This window comes from Bos indicus, chromosome 16 (assembly GCF_029378745.1).
Source record: "Bos indicus isolate NIAB-ARS_2022 breed Sahiwal x Tharparkar chromosome 16, NIAB-ARS_B.indTharparkar_mat_pri_1.0, whole genome shotgun sequence".
NCBI lineage: Eukaryota > Metazoa > Chordata > Mammalia > Artiodactyla > Bovidae > Bos > Bos indicus.
In genome coordinates this window covers 27,890,013-27,910,180 of record NC_091775.1, presented here as the reverse complement: position 1 = coordinate 27,910,180, position 20,168 = coordinate 27,890,013, and the positions used below count along the sequence as shown (strand labels likewise).

The 20,168-nt window shown below is 50.3% G+C and overlaps 1 protein-coding gene across 1 annotated transcript in view; it reads left to right on the top strand.

Annotated features, from left to right (window-relative positions):
* Window positions 1-20,168, top strand: part of CAPN8 (calpain 8) — a 68,527-nt gene that overhangs the window by 43,553 nt on the left and 4,806 nt on the right. Inside the window, exons 10-16 of the mRNA XM_070768016.1 lie at window positions 2,979-3,154; window positions 7,339-7,350; window positions 10,264-10,475; window positions 11,676-11,712; window positions 12,013-12,081; window positions 14,810-14,867; window positions 16,788-16,852. Coding sequence (XP_070624117.1) covers window positions 2,979-3,154; window positions 7,339-7,350; window positions 10,264-10,475; window positions 11,676-11,712; window positions 12,013-12,081; window positions 14,810-14,867; window positions 16,788-16,852 — 629 coding nt within the window. The remainder of the gene's footprint in view (window positions 1-2,978; window positions 3,155-7,338; window positions 7,351-10,263; window positions 10,476-11,675; window positions 11,713-12,012; window positions 12,082-14,809; window positions 14,868-16,787; window positions 16,853-20,168) is intronic.

The window sequence follows — 20,168 nt, the reverse complement described above, 5'->3', positions numbered from 1 at the left end:
CCTTATCCGTTAATCTTGGGACAATGCCTTTGCGCTCTGTCCTCCGGCTCCTGACACCACTTGGTGGCCCAGACTCTTTCTGGGGCTTGGAGGCCAAGGCAGCAGGGGTGGGTGGTGACTCTGCAGCCCCTTACCTGCAGCTCGATCTCAGGTAATGTCATTCTTCAGCATATCTGCGTGTTCAGACTTTCTGTTCCACCCACCTGCCCCTTGCCCCAAAAGGCTATTCTTCTTTGTACTAACCATGCACTTGGCATCCTGCACCAAGGTCTGTTGTTCTTCTCTGGGGCTTCCTCCGTCTCCACCCGGCCCAGCTGGCTGGCACCTGGCCCACTGCGCCCTGGGACAGGTGCAGCGTCACTGTGTCGGTAGACCGCATCCGAGTGGCTGTTCTGCTTTGTTTGCACCTAAGTTGGAGGTGGCGGGGGCCTGACAGCCTGATCAGTGGTGGTCACACGCAGGGCGTGGGAATGGCCACTGTCCGCTCCCCCTGGGAGTCATCGGAGCACCCTCCCTGGTGGGGATAGTCTGGTGCAAACCACTGCTGCTGTGCTAACCTGGGCCCTTGTCCTATTAAAGGTGGGAAGCCTTCCCGTTGGCGGGAGATCACTAATGTCTACACATACAGGCTCCTCCTAGGTCGAATCACCTGAGGCAGCAGCAGAGGAAGAAACTCCGAAAAACAGCCCCACATCTCTCAGGAGAAATGAAAGAAAGCAAAACCCACCCTCTCCACTTCCCACCTCCCCAGGTTCCATGCTCCCTCTCCTAGTTTGATGTCGACATTGTTGATGGACTTAGATGTGTAAGCGCTGGGCCTTGTCCTCAGGACAGAGCTCAGTGCAGGCCTGTGCTCAGGGTGTGGGAGCAGCATTAGAACAAAGTCCCACGTGGGTGGAATCCTGGGGCTTGACTGGGTCTCTGGTTCTTTGTCCCCCTCCAACCTCAGCTCCCATTTCTGATGGCTGAGATGAACACTGAGCAGAGAGGGAGGAGGGAGTTCCTTTCCTGCCACAGTTGCTCAGATGCTCAGTCTAACGGCTCTGGGACCCTGGGAGGGTCATTTCCCTGTTCTAAGCTTCAATTTCCCAATCGTCAAAGTGGAGGGATAATACCAGCTTTTGGAAGTGCTTTGTAAACGGTGTAGTGTTATACAAATGGGATGTATTATTTTTATGACCCATTCTCTTCTTCGAGCTCCGTTAAGGAGTAAACAAAAATATGTAGGGATTGCAGTAATGTTGCATTTGGGAGAAATTAAAATATGCTCACCATTAGCAAGCTCTTAGAAAATGTGTTGGAAATTTGCATGGATCATTTTGGGAGCTTGGCACTGTAGGGGGTGCCTAAGGTATCTGTATGCATGAAATCGCGACCCCATCTGTGCCGCCAGCTAGCTGTCGAGAAGAGATGAATGGTTCCTGCCCTTTGGTAATGATGTAAGTACAGAAGATTACAGAACTGTCTCTGGCTCCTCTGGAGTCGGCAGATATTTGGCTTTAAAATCTACACACTTGTGTCCTTAAAAAAAAAATTGAAAGTGGAGGTTCTGGGAAGGTGGGATTGTAATTTTATTGTTAAGAAAATATAATAACCAGTGGCTGTTGGTCATTTGTGAAAGCCTTGTTATCTCATCAAGTTGGACCCTTATTTAGAGGATCCCTTCTTTTCCTCCCACTCCCCCCAACCCCCTGCCCCGCCTGCCCTCAGGCACATCATTATTGACTTTATCGAGGCCCTGGCATGGAGATGGCCCATCAAGCCCGTCTTCCTCAATTATGTTTTGCTACTTGAGTCTGTCATAGAATTGCTGTCTGCCCCTGGGTGACTCATTTGCCGTCTCTGTGCCTTAGCTTGTACAGTTGCTATTTGGAGAGATTTATTTTTAAGATTTTTTTTTTTTATATTTGAAATGAAGCAGTCTTTTTAAAATATCCACAGGTGGCATGGCAGACATGCTTCTTAATTGCCAATTAGGCTTCCCAGGTGGTGCTAGTGGTAAAGAGCCCACCTGCCAATGCAGGAGACATAAGACACTTAGGTTCGATCTCTGGGTCAGGAAGATCCCCCGGAGGAGAGCATGGCAACCCTCTTCAGTATTCTTGCCTGGAGAATCCCATGGACAGAGGAGCTTGGTGGGCTATGGTCCATAGGGCCACAAAGAGTTGGAGACTACTGAAGTGACTTGAAGTGCTAGTCACTCAGTCGTGTCCAACTCTTCTCGACCCCATGAACTATAGCCCATCGGGCTCCTCCATCCATGGGATTTCCCCGGCAAGAACATTGGAGTGGGTTGCCATTTCCTTCTCCACTGTACTCTTGAGGGAGTGTGTCTCATCACTGGCTGCAGTGCCGAGTCATCTAGAGGGGCCCCGGGGCCTCTGGACAGAGAATCTGTAATCAGGGCTGTTTCAGGCTGTGATCTGAAGCAGGGGCCCATCAGAGGGGGCTTCCTGGGGGCAAGAGTGGTCATCTTTACAGCCTGTCAGGAGGGGCCCCCTTGGTTCCTAGTCTTCACTGGACTTTTGTTCTCACCTGAGCCAGAGACCTGCTTGTTCCCCAGACACCTCCTTCCTCCAGGAGTTGGGTTCATCTTCACAGGCCAGGAGCTGGGAACAAGGAGATGTTAACCATTTCCCCAGGAAGACTTGGCCTTCCCCAGAGGGACCTTGTGTAGCCCTGGGACATCGGGACCTTGAATATCCCAGTCAAGCACCCAGGGCCCCTGGTTGATGAAATGGACAAGTGCAAAGTTTGCACATGCTGGGGGTGTGTGTGTGCTGGTATGTGGGGAGGGTAGGGAGATAGGAGGAAATGCCGACGACCTTGGAAAGCAGTCTTGCTGAGGCCAGCTTACCTGGCACAGTTTGGCCAGAGTTATGCTTTCTGGGGATGATCACGTTCCTCCCTTTCATTCTGTTCTTCCTGATCTCCTCACCTGCCTTGTGGGGAACCACCATCTCCTGGGTGACTTCCAGCCACTTACTGGACCAATCCCCAGTTCAAAATCCATTTGGACGAGGTGGATGATCACCAGGAGGAGGGCGTCAGTGAACCCTGCTGCACGGTACTGCTGGGGCTGATGCAGAAGAATCGCCGGCGACAGAAGAGGATGGGACAGGGCATGCTCAGCATCGGCTATGCTGTCTACAAGGTACTCCGCAGCTGGGGTCAGCCATCATGGCACACCTATTGTCTTTGGTCGGAATATTTTGGCCAGCAGTTGAAGTGCATCTTTCTTTTTGTTTGGCTGTTCCTAATCAAGCGTTTTCCTTGCTCCCCTAAAATGCTTCTCTCAATGGCCTTACTGAGGCCTCAGTTTCACAATTAGATATTCATTCCTTTGGCTTAAATCTCTATTATTAACATCGAGATGTGTAATTCATTAAACTTTTCCCTGTCATTGCCTATTCAGTGTAAACACACTTATTAGACTTTTTCCAGGTATAGGCTTCTCAGGGTTCAGGAGCCAAGAAGGTGACACAGGAGTTTGAGGACATCACAGAGTAGGGAAAGGGAAGATTGTTATGGGAGCCAAAGACAAACACCCTCCTCTCGGGGTAACCCCAAGACACTTGCTGGGACACACCAGGCTGGGGTAAAAGGAGCCACAGGTCATTTTCAGTTCTGGTATCTCTGGACTGAAGGTCATAGCTGGCTCTTGGCCCAGGCTGCAGTGCCTGGCTTAATACCCCAGTTTGCCCTGGTAACCACCTCAGTATAGATTTCACAGCCTCACAGATACGTTCGAGCAAGACCTCTGGGTCTTGATAAGCCTAGCCAGGATCAAATTGGAATCCACTTTTTAATACAGGCAAAGACTTTCTATAACGAATTCTGGAGGGATTCATGGTGGTTGTTTTTATAGAATTTTGTTAAAAATGAATTTCTTGGGGAAAATACAATTCTAATCAGAAGGACCAAGAGCTGGCTGGAGGCCCAACACCTCAGTATAAATTACTGCATGAAAAAGAAGTATTATAATAAGAAACCAGTAAGGAAAACTGTGACTATTAAGCTCATACAACTTCCAGCCCCTTTCTTTCTCTTATTTAGGAATTTAGGGCTTTAGAGTTTAGGGTGTGTGTATTTTGTGTTGGAGAAATGGGGAATTGAAAAATAATTGCTGTTTGATGGCTGGAGAAAAGAATTTCAAATAAATAAGCTCCAATTCTATTCCAGCTTAGCCCTTCCACCTCCACCTAGAATGTAAGTAGCACCCAACCAGATTCTTTTTTTATAGAAAGTGAAAGTGTTAGTCACTCGGTCACGTCCGACTCTTTGTGATCCCATGGACTGTAGCCTGCCAGGCTCCTCTGTCCATGGAATTCTTCAGGCAAGAATACTGGAGAGGGTTGCCATTCCCTTCTCCAGGGGATCTTCCTGACCCAGGGGTTGAACCCAGGTTCCCCACATTGCAGGCAGATTCTTTATCAAAACTGAGGAAGCACTTACCCCGTGCATATCAATTCAACCCATCTTTAGTGTGTATCCACCAGGTGCCTTGCTGAAGGCTGAGATGCAGAGGAATAGCACAAGGTTATTGCCCTCAAGGTGCTCATAATCTCAAGGGGAAAACCACACACACACCACTAACTGCAGGGTGGTCAGATCTGCTATGATGAGGACCTACACTGTGGGCTGAGGTCTCCTCACAGAGGGATAGCTTCGTGGAGAAGACTTTGATCAGGGCATCAAAAAATGAGCTGGATTTCAAAGATGAATGAGGGAGAACTTTCCAGCCACAGGGGACAGCATGTGCTTCTTGACAGCAGGAGAGAAAGCGACAGTTTTAGAGAGCAAGCAGTAGCCAGGTATGGCCGAAGGGTGGGCTGCAATGGGGACTGTGGCCACCAGCTGTCATCCACAGGCTCTACCAACTATAACATGATCAGAAAAGCTTTCTTTCTTTGGAATGTGAGCTAACACACGGAAATAGCTTTGTGGGCATGGCATTTGCTCTCATAAATAATATATACAGCATGTCAGTTTTTCAGACATCAGTTTATAGCTGCTTTTAAAATAACCCCATGTATGTGATCCGTGGACCTGCTTATAGCCAGAGCCTTCTAATCTAGAGCATGACACCTGTGAACACAAAGTTTAGGGTTAGGATGAGGGCATGTGCAGCGCTGTAGGGATGTCTGAGGGTGGAGGCAGTGTCTGAGGGTGGAGGCAGTGTCTGGGCTTGTTCAAAGGACCTGGTGTTGGACAAAGGGAATGCAGGGGTTGTAGGGGGTACTGTTCTCTGACCCTTGGAACTGCCTCCTCTGGCTTTGAAAGTATTAGCTGCTGAGTCGTGTCCGACTCTTTGCAACCCCCATGGACTGTACCCCACTAGGCACCTCTGTCCGTGAGATTCTCAAGGCAAGAAGACTGGAGTGGGTTGCCATTTCCTTCTCCAGGCGATCTTCCTGATGCAGGAATTGAACCCTCATCTCTTATGTCTCCTGCATTGGCAGGTGGGTTCTTTACTGCTAGCGCCACTTGGGAAGCAACCCCTCCTGTCCTCCCCTTTCTGGCTTTAACTGTCTGTAAACTGGAGTCTGGCTTGAGGTTGGAAACTTGACACTGATTGAGAAGCAGCCAGAAAGCCCCGAAGGCTAAAGAGCCCTGCTTGTCTGGCCTCCATTCTCTCCCCTGTTATCTTCCTGTGGTGACAACAGGCTCCTGCCAGGCAGGCCTGTCATTTGCATTCAGGATCCTACGTTTCAAAGGTGACTGTCCCTTTTCATCCATCACTGGGCGAGGCTGGCCTTGTCTCCTGCCTGGATGCTGCCTGGCTAGCTGGATGGCTCAGATCCTGTCCAGGGACTCTTGGCTGTGGATTCAGAGCATATTGCCCCAGGCGGTGGGCGAGTTAAATGGAAAGACCTCTGAAGTGGTTAAGGGAGTCCCTGCTGAGGGGGTGGTGAAAGCAGTTAGACAGGTACTACGAGGCAGTCCCCTGAGGACCTCTGCTCTCCCGGACAGCCAGGGCCTCTGCATGCGACTCAGCTTTAGACACCAAGTCAGAGGAGTGACAGTGGCCCCAGACTTTTCCACCTCTGCTGCTGATTATAAACGGGGGCTCCAGAGTGAGGATGCCAGCTGATCCAAATTTCCTTTTTTTCCTTCAGTGTTGGCAGTTGCCCACAGACCTAAGCCACAAACAATGCCCTTCCTGCTCTTCTGGTCTAAACAGCCTGTGTGGCAGGGGCAAAGTTGGGGGTTGAACCTTCTTCTCTATCTGGGCACATGGGGCCTCCCACTCTGCATCCGAGATTTCCTGTGGGCATTACAGTTTCCAGTTGCAAATAATAGACCCAACTAGACTAGGGGCTTCCCTGGTGGCTCAGCTGGTAAAGAAACCTCCTGCAATGCAGGAGACCTGGGTTTGAGCCCTGGGTTGGTAAGATCCCTTGGAGGAGGGATAGGCTACCCACTCCAGTATGCTTGGGCTACCCTGGTGGCTCAGATGGTAAAGAATCCACCCGCAATTCAGGAGCCCTGGGTTCAATCTCTGTGTTGGGAAGATCCCCTGGAGGAGGGCATGGCAACGCACTCCAGTACTCTTGCCTGGAGAATCCCTATGGACAGAGGAGTCTGGTGGGCTACAGTCTATGGGGTTGCAAAGAGTTGGTCACAGCTGAGTGATTAAGCACGCACACAGACTAGCGAAAAGGAATCTACCAGTTCATGTAAGCAAACCCAGAGAATGACAGGAATGCTTGGGACAAGGGACTTGCCTGCTCTCAGGACCCTTTCTCTCCACATCTGCCCTCTGGTGTCAATGCCATCCTCCCGGTCTAGCTTTCTGCACAATCTCCCTAATGTTGTCCACATAAAAGAAGAGCCTTCTTCCCTTAGTTCCAATTTGAAAATCATAGAGAAGTCTCTGATGGACTTGACTTGGGTCACGAGCCTCTTCCTGGACCAATCCCTGTTGTTAATGTGATTAAATTATGTCTTGACTTGAGTGACACCCTCTTCTGGACAAGCCCTTGATCTGGAGGCCCGGTCTGTAGGCCTGTAAGATGTTAGTTCTCATGTAAACCCCAAGGCTATTACTCTTAAAACATTTGGGATCCTGGTAGATTATACAACAAGAAAATTAAGTAGAACTCCTTTTTTTTCCTTTCTTTCAGATTTCTAGGGCTCAGTAGTCTACAGATGATCTTGCTATTCACCAATGACTTTCCAGGTTCAGAAATGCTGATGAGTCTCTCACTTTAGCACAGGCTTCCTCCCAGTGGCCCAGGACTGCACAGTCTGCGCTAGATGTGGGGAGGGACAAAAAGGCACAAGGGGAGGGGTGAGGAACCCTTGGGTGACCTGCTCTTTTCTCCTTCCCTGTAGATACCCAAAGAGGTATGTTCACGCTGATGGAGATGTCCCCTCTTTGGTAAGGAACAGCTGGGCAGCCTCTACGGATAGGCACCTGGCGACATCAGCTTCCTCTGATGGAAGCTGGCTCTCCCACAAACCAACTCTACAGGATCTGGTGAGCTGGTAACCTTGAGACCTGGTAAAGATACTTGGGACCCACCCTCCAAGAAGGGCACAGTGGTAACCTTTGCCCCCGTGTGCCTGGTGCTCTGATCCAAACAGGATGACTGTAGCTCACTCAGGCTCCTGTTTATCTAGCTAACAGGAATAAACGCCCTCATGTCTGATAAGAAAAGGAAGCACCAGTTTTATCTTTTTGGCTCCTGGCTGTTCCCGTGCTCCTCAGTGATTTACAGCTGGGTTTGAGAGAAACATCATCAAGGTCTTACTTACCGCTGGGGTTTCCTGTTGCCGTCCCAGACCTCAGCCAGCAATGCCAGTGGCCTCATGGGCAGGGGCTAGCAGGGCACACTTATAAGAGTGCCTTGTCCACACAGATGGTACCCAGTCAGGCCCAAGCTCATCCCAACCCGGCAGGCCTCCCCTCGGCTGCACGCTGGGGACACCAGGGAACTCTTAGACATCTCATGCCCGAGCAATTATAGCAGAACCTCTGCGTGATTCCCGTGTGCAGCTGAGGTTAGGAAATGCTTCTGTTTGGAGTTCCCCCAGCCAGTCTGTTATTCTAGTTATGTAGAAATACGTTTGCCTGCTGTTCTTACCCCTACCCCCTGGGTTCTCAACCTTGGCCACCTGGTAGCATGTGCCAGTGAAGCCCAAGTTCACAGGCTCCAGCCCATGCGTTGTTCCAAAGGTGCTGACCACTGATATACCCTGCCCGCTGACTCCCAAATGCATATTATTGGTTATGGCGGTGACAGAAAGCGGGTATGGATGATTCAAGGCAAGCCCTTGTCACCACTCAAAAGTAAATAAACTCAGACTTGTGTTAAGTCTGATGGGTGGCGATTCCCATCAGAAATGGCCGGTTCCTGGGAAAGGCCCCTCTGCATGCCCGGAGGAGCCTCTACCTGCAGTTTCCCTGTGCCCTCTGTGTGACTCTGTGGATCCCGTGATCCCCAAGTGCTGTGGAATCTTTGGTCAGTGGTTCCAAACCACTGCTCAGAAGCCCCTGGGGGTTTGTGAAAGCATTAGCCTGCTGCCCCCCACCCCAGAATCTCTGAGTCTGTAGGTCTGGCGTGGGGCTCAAGAACTTGCGTCTCCAATGAGTCCCCCAGAGCTGCCCATGCTGGTCCACACTGGTGGCTGGGCCAGGCCACGGGGAGGTGCGAGAGCCGGGGGCCTGGAGCACGTGTGTGTGGAGTCTCCAGTAAGATGGAGGGGTGCCAGCTCCTGCCTCTGTGTTCTCCACCTCTCACTCTGGCCTCTCGAATGAGGCTTCTGTACTCTGTCCCAGCCCTCAGTTCTTACTAGAACTCAATTTGCCTTTTTCCCAACACAACCCCCACCCCCACTTCTACATTACTGGTACCTCCCCCTGCTGATTGCTGTCATCAAGGATGGCAAGAATGACTTTTAGCCCAGTAATGCTTAGTCTTGGCCAACACCTTGCTGGCATGCCCCCAGAGTATAAAAATTTTCAGGGAGGGATCCCAAGGCTGTGGCTGCCCTTGCAGCCAGGTCATCAGGCACTCGCTGGTGGGTCCTGTGGAGTCCTGACCAGGGCAGTGGGGGCTGGTGGCCCTGCCTTCCTTCTCTGTTTAGCAGACCTGGGATCTAAAGAGGCTCTGGTGACCATGAGTGGACACTGTGACTCTGGGGTGGGCAATCCAACTCCGGGTCACACAGAAGTCACTGCCCTTGTAGCTTACCAGCACCTGCCCTCTGCCACAGGTATCTTGATGAAGATTGATCATAAAATACAGTGCTAAGGGGAGGCTTAATTACAGCAGTAATAACATGAGCACCTATGTTTTCGAAGCACTCTGCAGCCACTAATTAGCTGGTGTCATCACTGCTAGCCTCCGCCTCCCTCCAACAAACAAATGGGTCATGGGAGCATCTTTTCCCTCAGATGAGAGCCAAGGCACCAAGGGCGGTCTGGCTGTGGCCGCCCCCTCTGTCTGCCTCCCTGACCGTCCAGCCTAACGCCCTGGTTACCTGGCAGGGCAATTTTCCCAGCCAGATAAAGATGAACAGGCCCTACTGGCTGCTGATGCTTGAGAACTGGGATTTAAGCCACAGGCCTGTACTGGGTAGCTCAGAGCCACTCCCCAGGTATAGATGCAGAGAAAGAGTCTGTTGGATTCAATGAGGGGTGATTCACAAGGACAAATATCCAGAGAGAAGCCAAGCACACAGTGGAGACCCTGTTGACGAACCTTTATTTAGCTGGGAAGAGGGCAAGGGGTCAGGCCAAGGTCGTGTAGTCAAGGTCAGTGCCTCGACCGGGCCGGGCACCCAGAAGGTGTTCAGAATACACCTGCTGATGGACACAGGGTGAGTTTGCAGAGTCCAAGGCCTATGGATTCTCAGTCAGTCAGTTCAGTTGCTCAGTCCTGTCCCACTCTTTGCTACCCCATGAACCGCAGCACGCCAGGCCTTCCTGTCCATCACCAACTCCTGGAGTTTACTCAAACTCATCTCCATTGAGTCAGTGATGCCATCCAACCATCTCATCCTCTGTCGTCCGCTTCTCCTCCTGCCCTCAATCTTTCCCAGCATCAGGGTCTTTTCAAATGAGTCAGCTCTTCGCATCAGGTGGCCAAAGTATTGGAGTTTCAGCTTCAACATCAGTCCTTCCAGTGAACACCCAGGATTCCCAGCCCAGGGTTAAAGATCAGCGAGCCCAAAACCAACGCAATAGAGCCCAGCTCCGCGGCCCTCATCTTCCAGGATGTGGGCAGACCCTGACCCTGACGTTGCTCTGCGCAGCTGGAGAGTCACACGGACGCGCACCTGGGCCGGGACTTCTTCCTGGGCCGCCCGCCTGCCGCCCGCTCCAGCACCTACGTCAACCTGCGCGAAGTCTCCGCGCGCGTGCAGCTGCCCCCCGGGGAGTATGTGGTGGTGCCGGCCACCTTCGAGCCCTTCCAGGACGGCGACTTCTGCCTGAGGGTGTTCTCCGAGAAGAAGGCCAAGGCCCTGTGCGTGTCCTTTCTCTGCGGGCTGGTAGCGGGGGCCGCAGAGGGACCTGGCCCCGCGAGGGTGCAGGGCGCCGTCGGTGTGTGGGACCCACCCCCAGCCTCCGGAGGAAATCTGTTGCCCCTGCAAGGGTTCTTCATTAGAGGGGCCCGCTCCTGCCCCTCCGTGTTGGTCTGTAGGACGGGGAGAGTTTTCCTTCTAAAAAGATCAAGAGAGGGCATCAATACAGCTGGGTGAAAGCATTTTCCTCCCAGCAGGGATGGGCGCCACATAGAGGAGGAGCTGGGTGAGACACTGCCTCTTCTCTTACACTTCTCTTACACGCCACACACTCATACTCTACATACACACACCACACACTCATGCACATGCTGCATGTACCATGCACACACACATCACATACACATACCACACACACATATCACACACCACACATATCCAATGCACGCACATCTCACATACACACACCACACACACATGCCACACACATCCCATGTACTGTGCACCTGCATACCAACACATTACAGACACACCACACACGCTACACACACACCATGCGCATATACACACATACCATACATACATGCAGACCGCATGTCCCTTACATATATATACCAGACATACACGCCATACACACACCTGATATACTTTCTGTACATACACACATCACATATACCACACACCTATATGCACATAGAACCACACACACACAAATACCACGTACACACACTTAACACATAGTATCGCCCCCCCATACCCCCCTCCCCTCACACACATTGCACCACATACCATGTACATGTATGCATGGACTCGTGGGTTGTGGGCTTGGTGACTCATTCCCCAGATACCATTTCAGCAGGGATTCACATAGCTGGGAAGATGATATTAGTAACTGGGAAAGGTGGGGAGAGAATTCCCCAGAAGAGTGGTCCTCCAGGGTGAACATTCTAGATTCCATGAAGGGCCCACTGAACTTGGCAGCTCTTGTCTCTCGTGAAAAACTCAGGGTGGGGTGGGAGTTGGAGACTTGAAGGGAGGGATCCTGGTTCAGTTTATGCAGTTTGGTGAAAGTAGGAACCAGGTCGTGTGTTGGGAAGCTGGTCCCTCAGCTGGGTCACAGACTTCCTGAAAGAACCTAGCCATTAGCTATATGTTTTGTTAATACTTATCCATGTTTGCTATTTCCTTTTTCTGTGTTTCAGGGAAATTGGGGATGTGGTAGTTGGAAACCCACATGAGGTATGCCACCTTTAAAATGCCAAGCTCTGACACTGACATGTAGCAGTCATTTGGGGCTTCTTATTGATTGCCTAGGAATCCCCTTGACCCCTGAGCCTGCCTGGCTGGATGGGAAACTCCTGGGGCCAGGATCTTGGACCCCTCCTGTTTATCACCATGCACCCCCGTCCCCACCTAGTGCCCAGCACACAACAGACTCACAACAGATGTAGTGAATGATGCACGAATGAATTTTAAATCTTCATCTTTCATTTTTCTCAGTGAGTCCCATCTTAACTATGTAACTGCCCTGCCTTTTAGCCTCGACCCAGCGAGGTGGAGCAAGAAGATGGCCAGCTGAGGAGCCTGTTTGAGAAGTTTGCTGGGAAGGTGAGTAGAGGGCGAACACGAGCTCCCACACAGGCAGGAGAGTGTTCGAGAAATCTCAGGTCACCTGAGTCTTTTGTCCTTTGCATCTCCTTGCGTAGCAAGGGCCACAGGTCTCAGGCCTCCCAGGCCTGTCTGTTGCCTCTTCCTGTCTGAAGCCTGAGGTCTTTCCTACACTGCTGGTGAGAGGACTGTGGGACTGACCTCGGCCACTTTTCTTGCTGTGTCGTCTTGCATTTTGAGAAAGTAGAAAATTTGAATCTCCAGGTCCTTCCAAAAGCCTTTCTGTGTGTAAACTGACCCTGGTGGATCAGAACCCTGACTAGAAAACCAGAAGGCAAAACTTCCCTACATCCTTCAGAGATGAGAGGAATCGCCCAGCCCAGGTGGCTGGCAGCTCAGTCAACCAGACCTGGGCTAAGTGCTTCCTGTCCTGCTGCCTCGCCTGCCCCCAGGGACACGGGCGGAACTGGGCTTGTGAAAGTCAAGCTTGGCCCAGGTGCCAGCGCCGCTCCAGGGCTTGTGGAGCTGGTGTGCCCACTGCTCCTTCCCGCCCCATCCTGCTGACTTGGCTTATTGTGATTCCGGTCCTGAGGGGCTGTAAGTCAGAGCAGACTCAAGACTCCAAGTGTCACAACTGGCCCCATAAATACAGCGAATGCACTGCTCTTTGAAGGATAATAGGTTTGCCAGAGGGCCTGGAAAGGCGTCCATCATCTTGGACTGCTATAACAAGGTACTGCAGACTGGGAAGCGTTTGAACAACAGAAATTTATTTCTCACAGTGCTGGAGGCTAGCAGTCTGAGATCAGGGTGTTGGCCTGGTCAGATTCTGGGGAGGGCTGTCTTCTAACTTGTGGACTCACGTCTCACTGTCTCATGTGGCAGAAAGAGGATTAGGAATCCATCTGGGGTCCCTTTTGTAAAGGCACTAATTCCACTCATGAGGGCTCCACCCTCATGACCTAATCACCTCCCAAAGGTCCCTCCTCCTATACTTTAACATTGGGGGTTGGATTTCAACATACAAATTTTGGAGATGCAAACATTCATTCTGTAACAGAAGGAGAAAAACAATGCTCTCCATCCCTGGAAAGCTCTGAGCCACTTTATAGACTTAAGGACGGAGTAGAAGAAAATACATTAAAATCCTTTGCAGAAAATAAAACCTGGGAACACAATTCCTTTATATAGCCATTAAAGAAGTCTTTGCAAAATTGAGGCAATTTATGTTCAAGACAGACACTTAGACCAATGTTTTGCTAACAAAACCTTGTTGCCTTAGCTTCCAAGGGACCGTATTTTATTTGGAACATCAAGACTGATAACAAAATGAAAGCTCCTATTTGTGTAGTTCTTCATGTACCTTATCTTTTCTCGCTTGCCTGGTGGGGCAATATCAGTCACTGTCGCTGTTCTCCTGGTGCAGGGTCAGGCCCAGAGAGGTTAAGGAGCTGGCTGGGGCATGAGGCCTTGTGAAGGACAATCAAGGTCTCAACAGCCCATTCCTGGCCTGGAGGCTTTTCAGGATGTCCCCAGGTCTTATTATTGAGACTGACCGTTCTGTGCCTGAATGAGGCCAGCTGCACTCACAGGCAAGCTCACAGCTCCCACCTTGCTTATTTCCAGTTGAGCAGCCTGGGCCTGGCTGGTGGAAGAGGGGAGAAATGGGGCCCCGTGCAGACAAGTGTTAAGACCACACCTCACCAGGGGAAGTGACTTGGCTAAGGTCCCATGGCGAATAAGTTGGGGGGGGGGTTACAACTGGAACCCAGAGTTTAACCTGGGGCCCCTTCTCTAAGCCTCACTGTCTCTGAGCTTCATTCGGCATCCTGCCTGAGGTCTGTCCTTCAGCTGGTTGTTAAGGGACCAATAATCCTGAGGCTCAGTGTTTATCCCCCACCCCGTGCGGGTGAAAAACCCTAGTCCCCCAAATCTCTACTTCTGGGATGAGGTGGGCTTTATGTGAAATAGCAGCTCCCACAGATGCAATGGGGAAAGCAAGTGCTTTGGAGTGAGACAGACTTAGGTTTCGAATCCCAGTTCTGCCACTGGCGACTGTGAACTCCAGCAATTATATTGCAGGCAAATGGCAATTACATGGTAAAGGTAAATGGCGTTTGGTGGTGGTTTGGTTGCTAAGTCATGTTCAACCCTTGCGACCCCATTGACTATAGCTCTCCAGGCTCCTCTGTCCATGGGATTTCCAAGGCAAGAATACTGGAGTGAGTTGCCTTCTCCAGGGGATCTTCCTGAGCCAGGGATTGAACCTGGGTCTCCTGCATTGCAGGTAAATTCTTTACTGAGTTACCAGGGAAGCCCATATGGTGTTCAGCAGTTTACAAAGTCACAGCTCCCTTCACCCTAACACAAGGACAGTCCTATTGTGAGGTTTTGCAGATGCTCCACCCCAGGCACGTGGCTCTCAACACTAGCTCCTTTACTGCTTCTTGCCCCGTCTTGGTCTCGGGTTGGACAAGTCTGAGAAAGGCAGTAGACCCTGTGTGCAGCCTTCTGCTATGAGTGTACCCTGCTCACGCCATTAATATACAGTTCTCACTGGGCTATGGGGGCCCCAGAGAAGCTGTGAATTCGATTTTTTTTTTAAAGCTGTCATACCCTTTTAAAAATCATAGGGTCAGTGGACCTGGTGTCTGAATCTACGTTAATTTTGTGTCTTGAAACACTCATTAAGGTGTGACATGCTTTGCATTTGGATTCCTCTTTCTAGGATTCTGAGATCAGGGCCAATGAACTCAGGACAGCTCTGAATGAAGTGTTTTCCAAACGTAAGTTCTTGATGGGGCCTTTTCAGGAAGTCTGGGAGCCTAAGAGAGATGTTGGGAGCTAGTGAGCGTGGGGGTGGGCACTGGGTCAGGGGCACTGCAGATGGGGACCAGGGCCCTGATTCCATCTGTACTGAGAATGTCTGGCAGGTGGGAGAGGCTGGAGCAGAGGGGTGGTGGGCAGGGTGAGAGCGGGGCTGATGCTGGGGCCACTCGGCCCTACAGCAAAGAGTCCTGAGTCCTGGCGGGAAAGAAATTGGGCTTAAAGTGACTTAAATGAAATTCTCCCACAAAATTAATAAGTTGGTACTGTGGAAGCTATGCAGCTTGAAAATCCTGTTCTGTAGTGCACCTCTGGGGAAGGCGTGTGGAGGGGAGGATTCTGCCTGTCCTCGATCATGACAGTTCTCAGTCTTCAGACTTTAGCTAAAGTCCTGAGGGCTGGAAGAGGATCAAACTGCACCCAGGCTGAGAAAAATCATGTTCCTCCCCTATGAACTGCAGATCCATGGAGCTGGTTTCTTGCCCAGCCCGAGGATGGGCCAGGTTAAGGCTTCTGGCTGGTTGAGCGATGGGTATGTTCACCCATGGCAGCCAGAAAGGGTCCGAGCATGAAGGACACAGGGGCAAGGCCGGATGTGAGCCCACCCTGGGCTGAGCACTTCCCCAGGGTTGAGAGCCCAGGCCTGGAGGCCCTCCCCACCCTCTGCTCCAGCTATTCCTCCCGCCTGGCAGAGAAGGAGCCCAGGGAAGTGGAGAGGGCTGCAGGGTCTTTGGCGTCTTCCTGCCTTGGTTTTCAGGTGTGAACAAGTTGAGCACGGAGCCAGGGATGGCTGTAGATCCCAGAGATGCCTGCAATTTAGCAGTAACATTAACAGTTACTGTTTGAGAGGCTGTGTGTTGTGGTTAAAAGCTTGGGCTGTGGAGCCAGATGGCCTGTGTTTAGATCGCAGCTCGGCCTGGGTTCTGTGATCTTGAGCAAATTATTTAACCTCTCTGGGCCTCTGTTTCCTTATCTATAAAATGGGTATGAAGGTATTTACCACATGGGGTACAGTTCTTAGAGGGCTTCCCTGGTGGCTCAGTTGTAAAGAATCCACCTGCCAACGCAGGAGACGCAGCTTTGATCCCTGGGTCGGGAAGATCCCCTGGAGAAGGGAATGGCAAGCCACTCCAGTATTCTTGGCTGGGAAATTCCATGGACGGTGAAGCCTGGAGGGCTGCAGTCCATGCATGCGTGCTAAGTCACTTCAGTCGTGTCTGACTCTTTGTGATCCTATAGACACAGGCTCCTCCATCCATGGCATTCTCCAGGCAGGACTACTGGAGTGTGTTATCATGCCCTCTTTCCATCTTTCCAATCTGGGTATCAAACCCACATCTCCTGAGACTCCTGCATTGCAGGCAGATTCTTTTCTGCTGAGCCACTTGGGCTGCAGCCCAAGGGGTCTCAAAAGAGCTGGACTTGACGTAGAGACTAAACAAAATAGAGTGCTTTGAACAATACCTGACCAATAAAAAGTTAGCTGATTTATTAAGACCTTGTCATAGACCAAGCACCATGCTAAGAACTTCACTTACATTATCTAATTTTATCACCAGTTAGCTTTGGGGGCAAGTATTATTGTTGTTCTTATTGATGGAGCAGAAAAGCACAGCTCAGAGATATTAGCTTGCTGAAGTCCGTGGCTTGTGAGTTGCAAAGCTGAGATTCTGACACTGAGCCCCGAGGCCAGCATCCACCTCTGGGACCCCAGGGGGCCTCTTCCCAGGAGCCCGCCACCAAGCTCACTCGTTTATGCGGCGCTCACGTTCGGCTCTGTACTCTGGCTGGTGTCTTTGGTGGCCTCCTACCAGGGCAATTATTTCCCGTGCTTTCAAATGATCCTGACTCCCCTCACCCCTTTCTATTTAAATATTTAGGAACAGACATCAAATTTGATGGATTTGACATCAACACTTGCAGAGAGATGATCAGCCTGATGGATGTATCCTTTAAATGTCACATTATTTTTACTTTGATCCTGGTTTTCTCGACTCCTCCACCTGAGATGGAGGCAGGGGAAAGAGAAAGAAGGGAAGTAGCATTTTCTGAGCATATGGCAGGTACCCTGCCTGAGCTGGAAAGAAAAATGTCATCTCATTTTTGCTCCTCAGTAAGCCTGAGATGCTCTCTGTTTTACAGGTGAAGAAACTGAGGTGTGCCATGTTTAAATGACTTGTTTAAGATCCTCTTTTTTTTTTTGGTGATTCACATTTTTTTTTTTTCATTTTCACCAAGAACTTAAATTTTTTTATTGGAGCATAATTGCTTTCCAATGTTGTGTTGGTTTCTGCTGTATAATAACGTGAATCAGTCATAATTACATATATATCCGCTCCCTTTTGAACCTCCTCCCTACCCCGATCCCACCCCTCTAGGTCATCACCGAGCACCACGCTGAGCTCCCTGTGCTATCCAGCAGCTTCCCACCGGCTATCTGTTTTGCACATGATAGTGTATCAGTTCAGTTCAGTCGCTCAGTCGTGTACGACTCTTTGTGACCCCATGAATCGCAGCACGCCAGGCCTCCCTGTCCATCACCAACTCCCGGAGTTCACTCAGACTCACATCCATCGAGTCAGTGATGCCATCCAGCCATCTCATCCTCTGTCGTCCCCTTCTCCTCCTGCCCCCAATCCCTCCCAGCATCAGAGTCTTTTCCAATGAGTCAACTCTTCGCATGAGGTGGCCAAAGTACTGGAGTTTCAGCTTTAGCATCATTCCTTCCAAAGAAATCCCAGGGCTGATCTCCTTCAGAATGGACTGGTTGGATCTCCTTGCAGTCCAAGGGACTCTCAAGAGTCTTCTCCAACACCACACTTCAAAAGCATCAATTCTTCGGCGCTCAGCCTTCTTCACAGTCCAACTCTGACATCCATACATGACCACAGGAAAAACCATAGCCTTGACTAGCCAGACCTTTGTTGGCAAAGTAATGTCTCTGCTTTTGAATATGCTATCTAGGTTGGTCATAACTTTCCTTCCAAGGAGTAAGCGTCTTTTAATTTCATGGCTGCAGTCACCATCTGTAGTGATTTTGGAGCCCAGAAAAATAAAGTCTGACACTGTTTGCACTGTTTCCCCATCTATTTCCCATGAAGTGGTGGGACCGGATGCCATGATCTTCGTTTTCTGAATGTTGAGCTTTAAGCCAACTTTTTCACTCTCCACTTTCACTTTCATCAAGAGGCTTTTGAGTTCCTCTTCACTTTCTGCCATAAGGGTGATAGTGTATACATATCAATAATTCAGAGACAGCAAAAATGGCATTTGTGGCCTTCCCCCCACTTATCATGGCATTCCTCCCACGGAGCTCGGTTCCTCTCCTTCCTCTCCCTGGCTCTCTCCATCCCCATCTGTCTCTGTCTCCCAGCCTTGACACCAGTTGTTGAGAATTTGATGACACAGGATAAAACCTGTTTGTTTGCTCTGACCTGATTTAACCCTTGTTCTATGTTGAAGAATGAGAAAGGGATTTGGGGAGGAATGGAGAAGGTTAGGGCATTCCAGGTGGAAGGAACACCTTCAGCACAGAGTGGGGAAGGGCAGGGCGCCCCTTCCTTGAAACTTGGTCTTGGGTGGGTCCAGGTTACCGTGTCCCATGGTGCTGCTGGTGAAGGCGATTTCTTTGAAAACTGGAGCTTTGGAGAATGTACTTCAGCTCTGGGGGCTTCATCTGTGATGAGATATGACGACCTCTGGGGTGGGAGGAATGAGTTGTACTTGCCCCGTGGCCATGCACAGAGGGCCTGGGTGGCCGGCTTGAGTGTGCCGACCTCTGCTAGGGAGTGTCAACTGTGGAGAGCTGGTTCTATCCTTGTGGTCCCGGAGTTTCAGATGCTGGGCCTGTCCACCCCTGCAGCCTTCTATGAGGCCAGTGTGGTCCTTCAGTGAGGTCCACCTTTAAGAAACCATGGGCCATGAAGAACTGTTAACTGTTGATCCACTTTTCTGCAAACAGTTCCTTGATTTCTGAGTCATTCTTCTCAAACTTGCCTATGAGCTTTCATTTAGATTTGAGGGTGACCTTGTGGTCCCTCAAACATTGTTCCCAGGGGTGTTTGCATTCTCATGGCTCTAGGAGGACTGTAACTCAGCCATTCTTCAAGAGTGTCTGTTTCACCATTTGGATGCTTTGGGGGGCAGTGGTTTTGAACCAGAAAATACAGCAGAACTGCCTGTGGTGAAAGTTGCTCAGTTGTGTCTGACTTTGCGACCCCATGGACTATACAGTTCCTGGCGTTCTCCAGTACAGAATACTGGAGTGGGTAGCTGTTTTCTTCTCCAGGGGATCTTCCCAACCCAGGGGTTGAACCCAGTTCTTGCACATTGCAGGCGGGTTCTTTACCATCTGAGCCACAAGGGAAGCCCCATGGAACCTTGTGTAGCTTTTTGCGTGTTTTTGTTCATTCAGTGGCGTCTGACTCTGCAGCCCTTTGGACTGTAGCCCACCAAGCTTCTCTGTCCATGAGATTTTTTCAGGCAAGAATATTGGAGTGGGTAGTGATTTCCTCTTCTGGGGGATCTTCCCGATTCAGGGATGGAACCCATGTCTCCTGTGTCTCCTGCATTGCAGGTGGATTCTTTACCTGTTGAGCTATCGATATTGAGACATAATTCACATACCATCCCATGTACCCATTTAAAGGGTACAATTTCATGTTTTTTTTTAGTATATTCACAGAGTTGTGCAAACACCACCATCCATTTTAGAGCTTTTTATCACCCCTAAAAGGAACTCTGCACCCATATTTGCCGTCACTCACCTTTCCGCTCAACAACCCCAAACCCTCTGCCCTACTACCTCTTGCTGTCTCTATAGATTTGCCTATTCTGGATATTTTCATGTTAATAGAATCGTTTAACATGTGGTCCAGTGTAGCATGTATCATCACTGAAAAATCATGGGGTTTTAAAAATCCAGTTGCCTGGGTCTCACTCCTGGAGATGCTGATTCAGGGTATTTGGGACAAGGCCTGGGAGTGGGAAGCTTTGTCTGGAATTGAGGATATGTTGGTGCTCTGAGACAGGGCTTTGGAACAGACAGGAGATCCAAGTTCTGGCCCCACCACAGTTATTGAATACTGTGAACCTCATGTCTTCTCCTGGAAAATGGGATAACGGAGTGTAGCTCCTGTGGTCTTGTGAGGCTGAAATGAGATACAAGTATACACAGGTCTGGCTAGACCATAGCGTTAGCCCTCTTTGTGGATTACTATCCTCAGGCATGTTGGTAGACATATTAGTGAGGATTTGAAGGC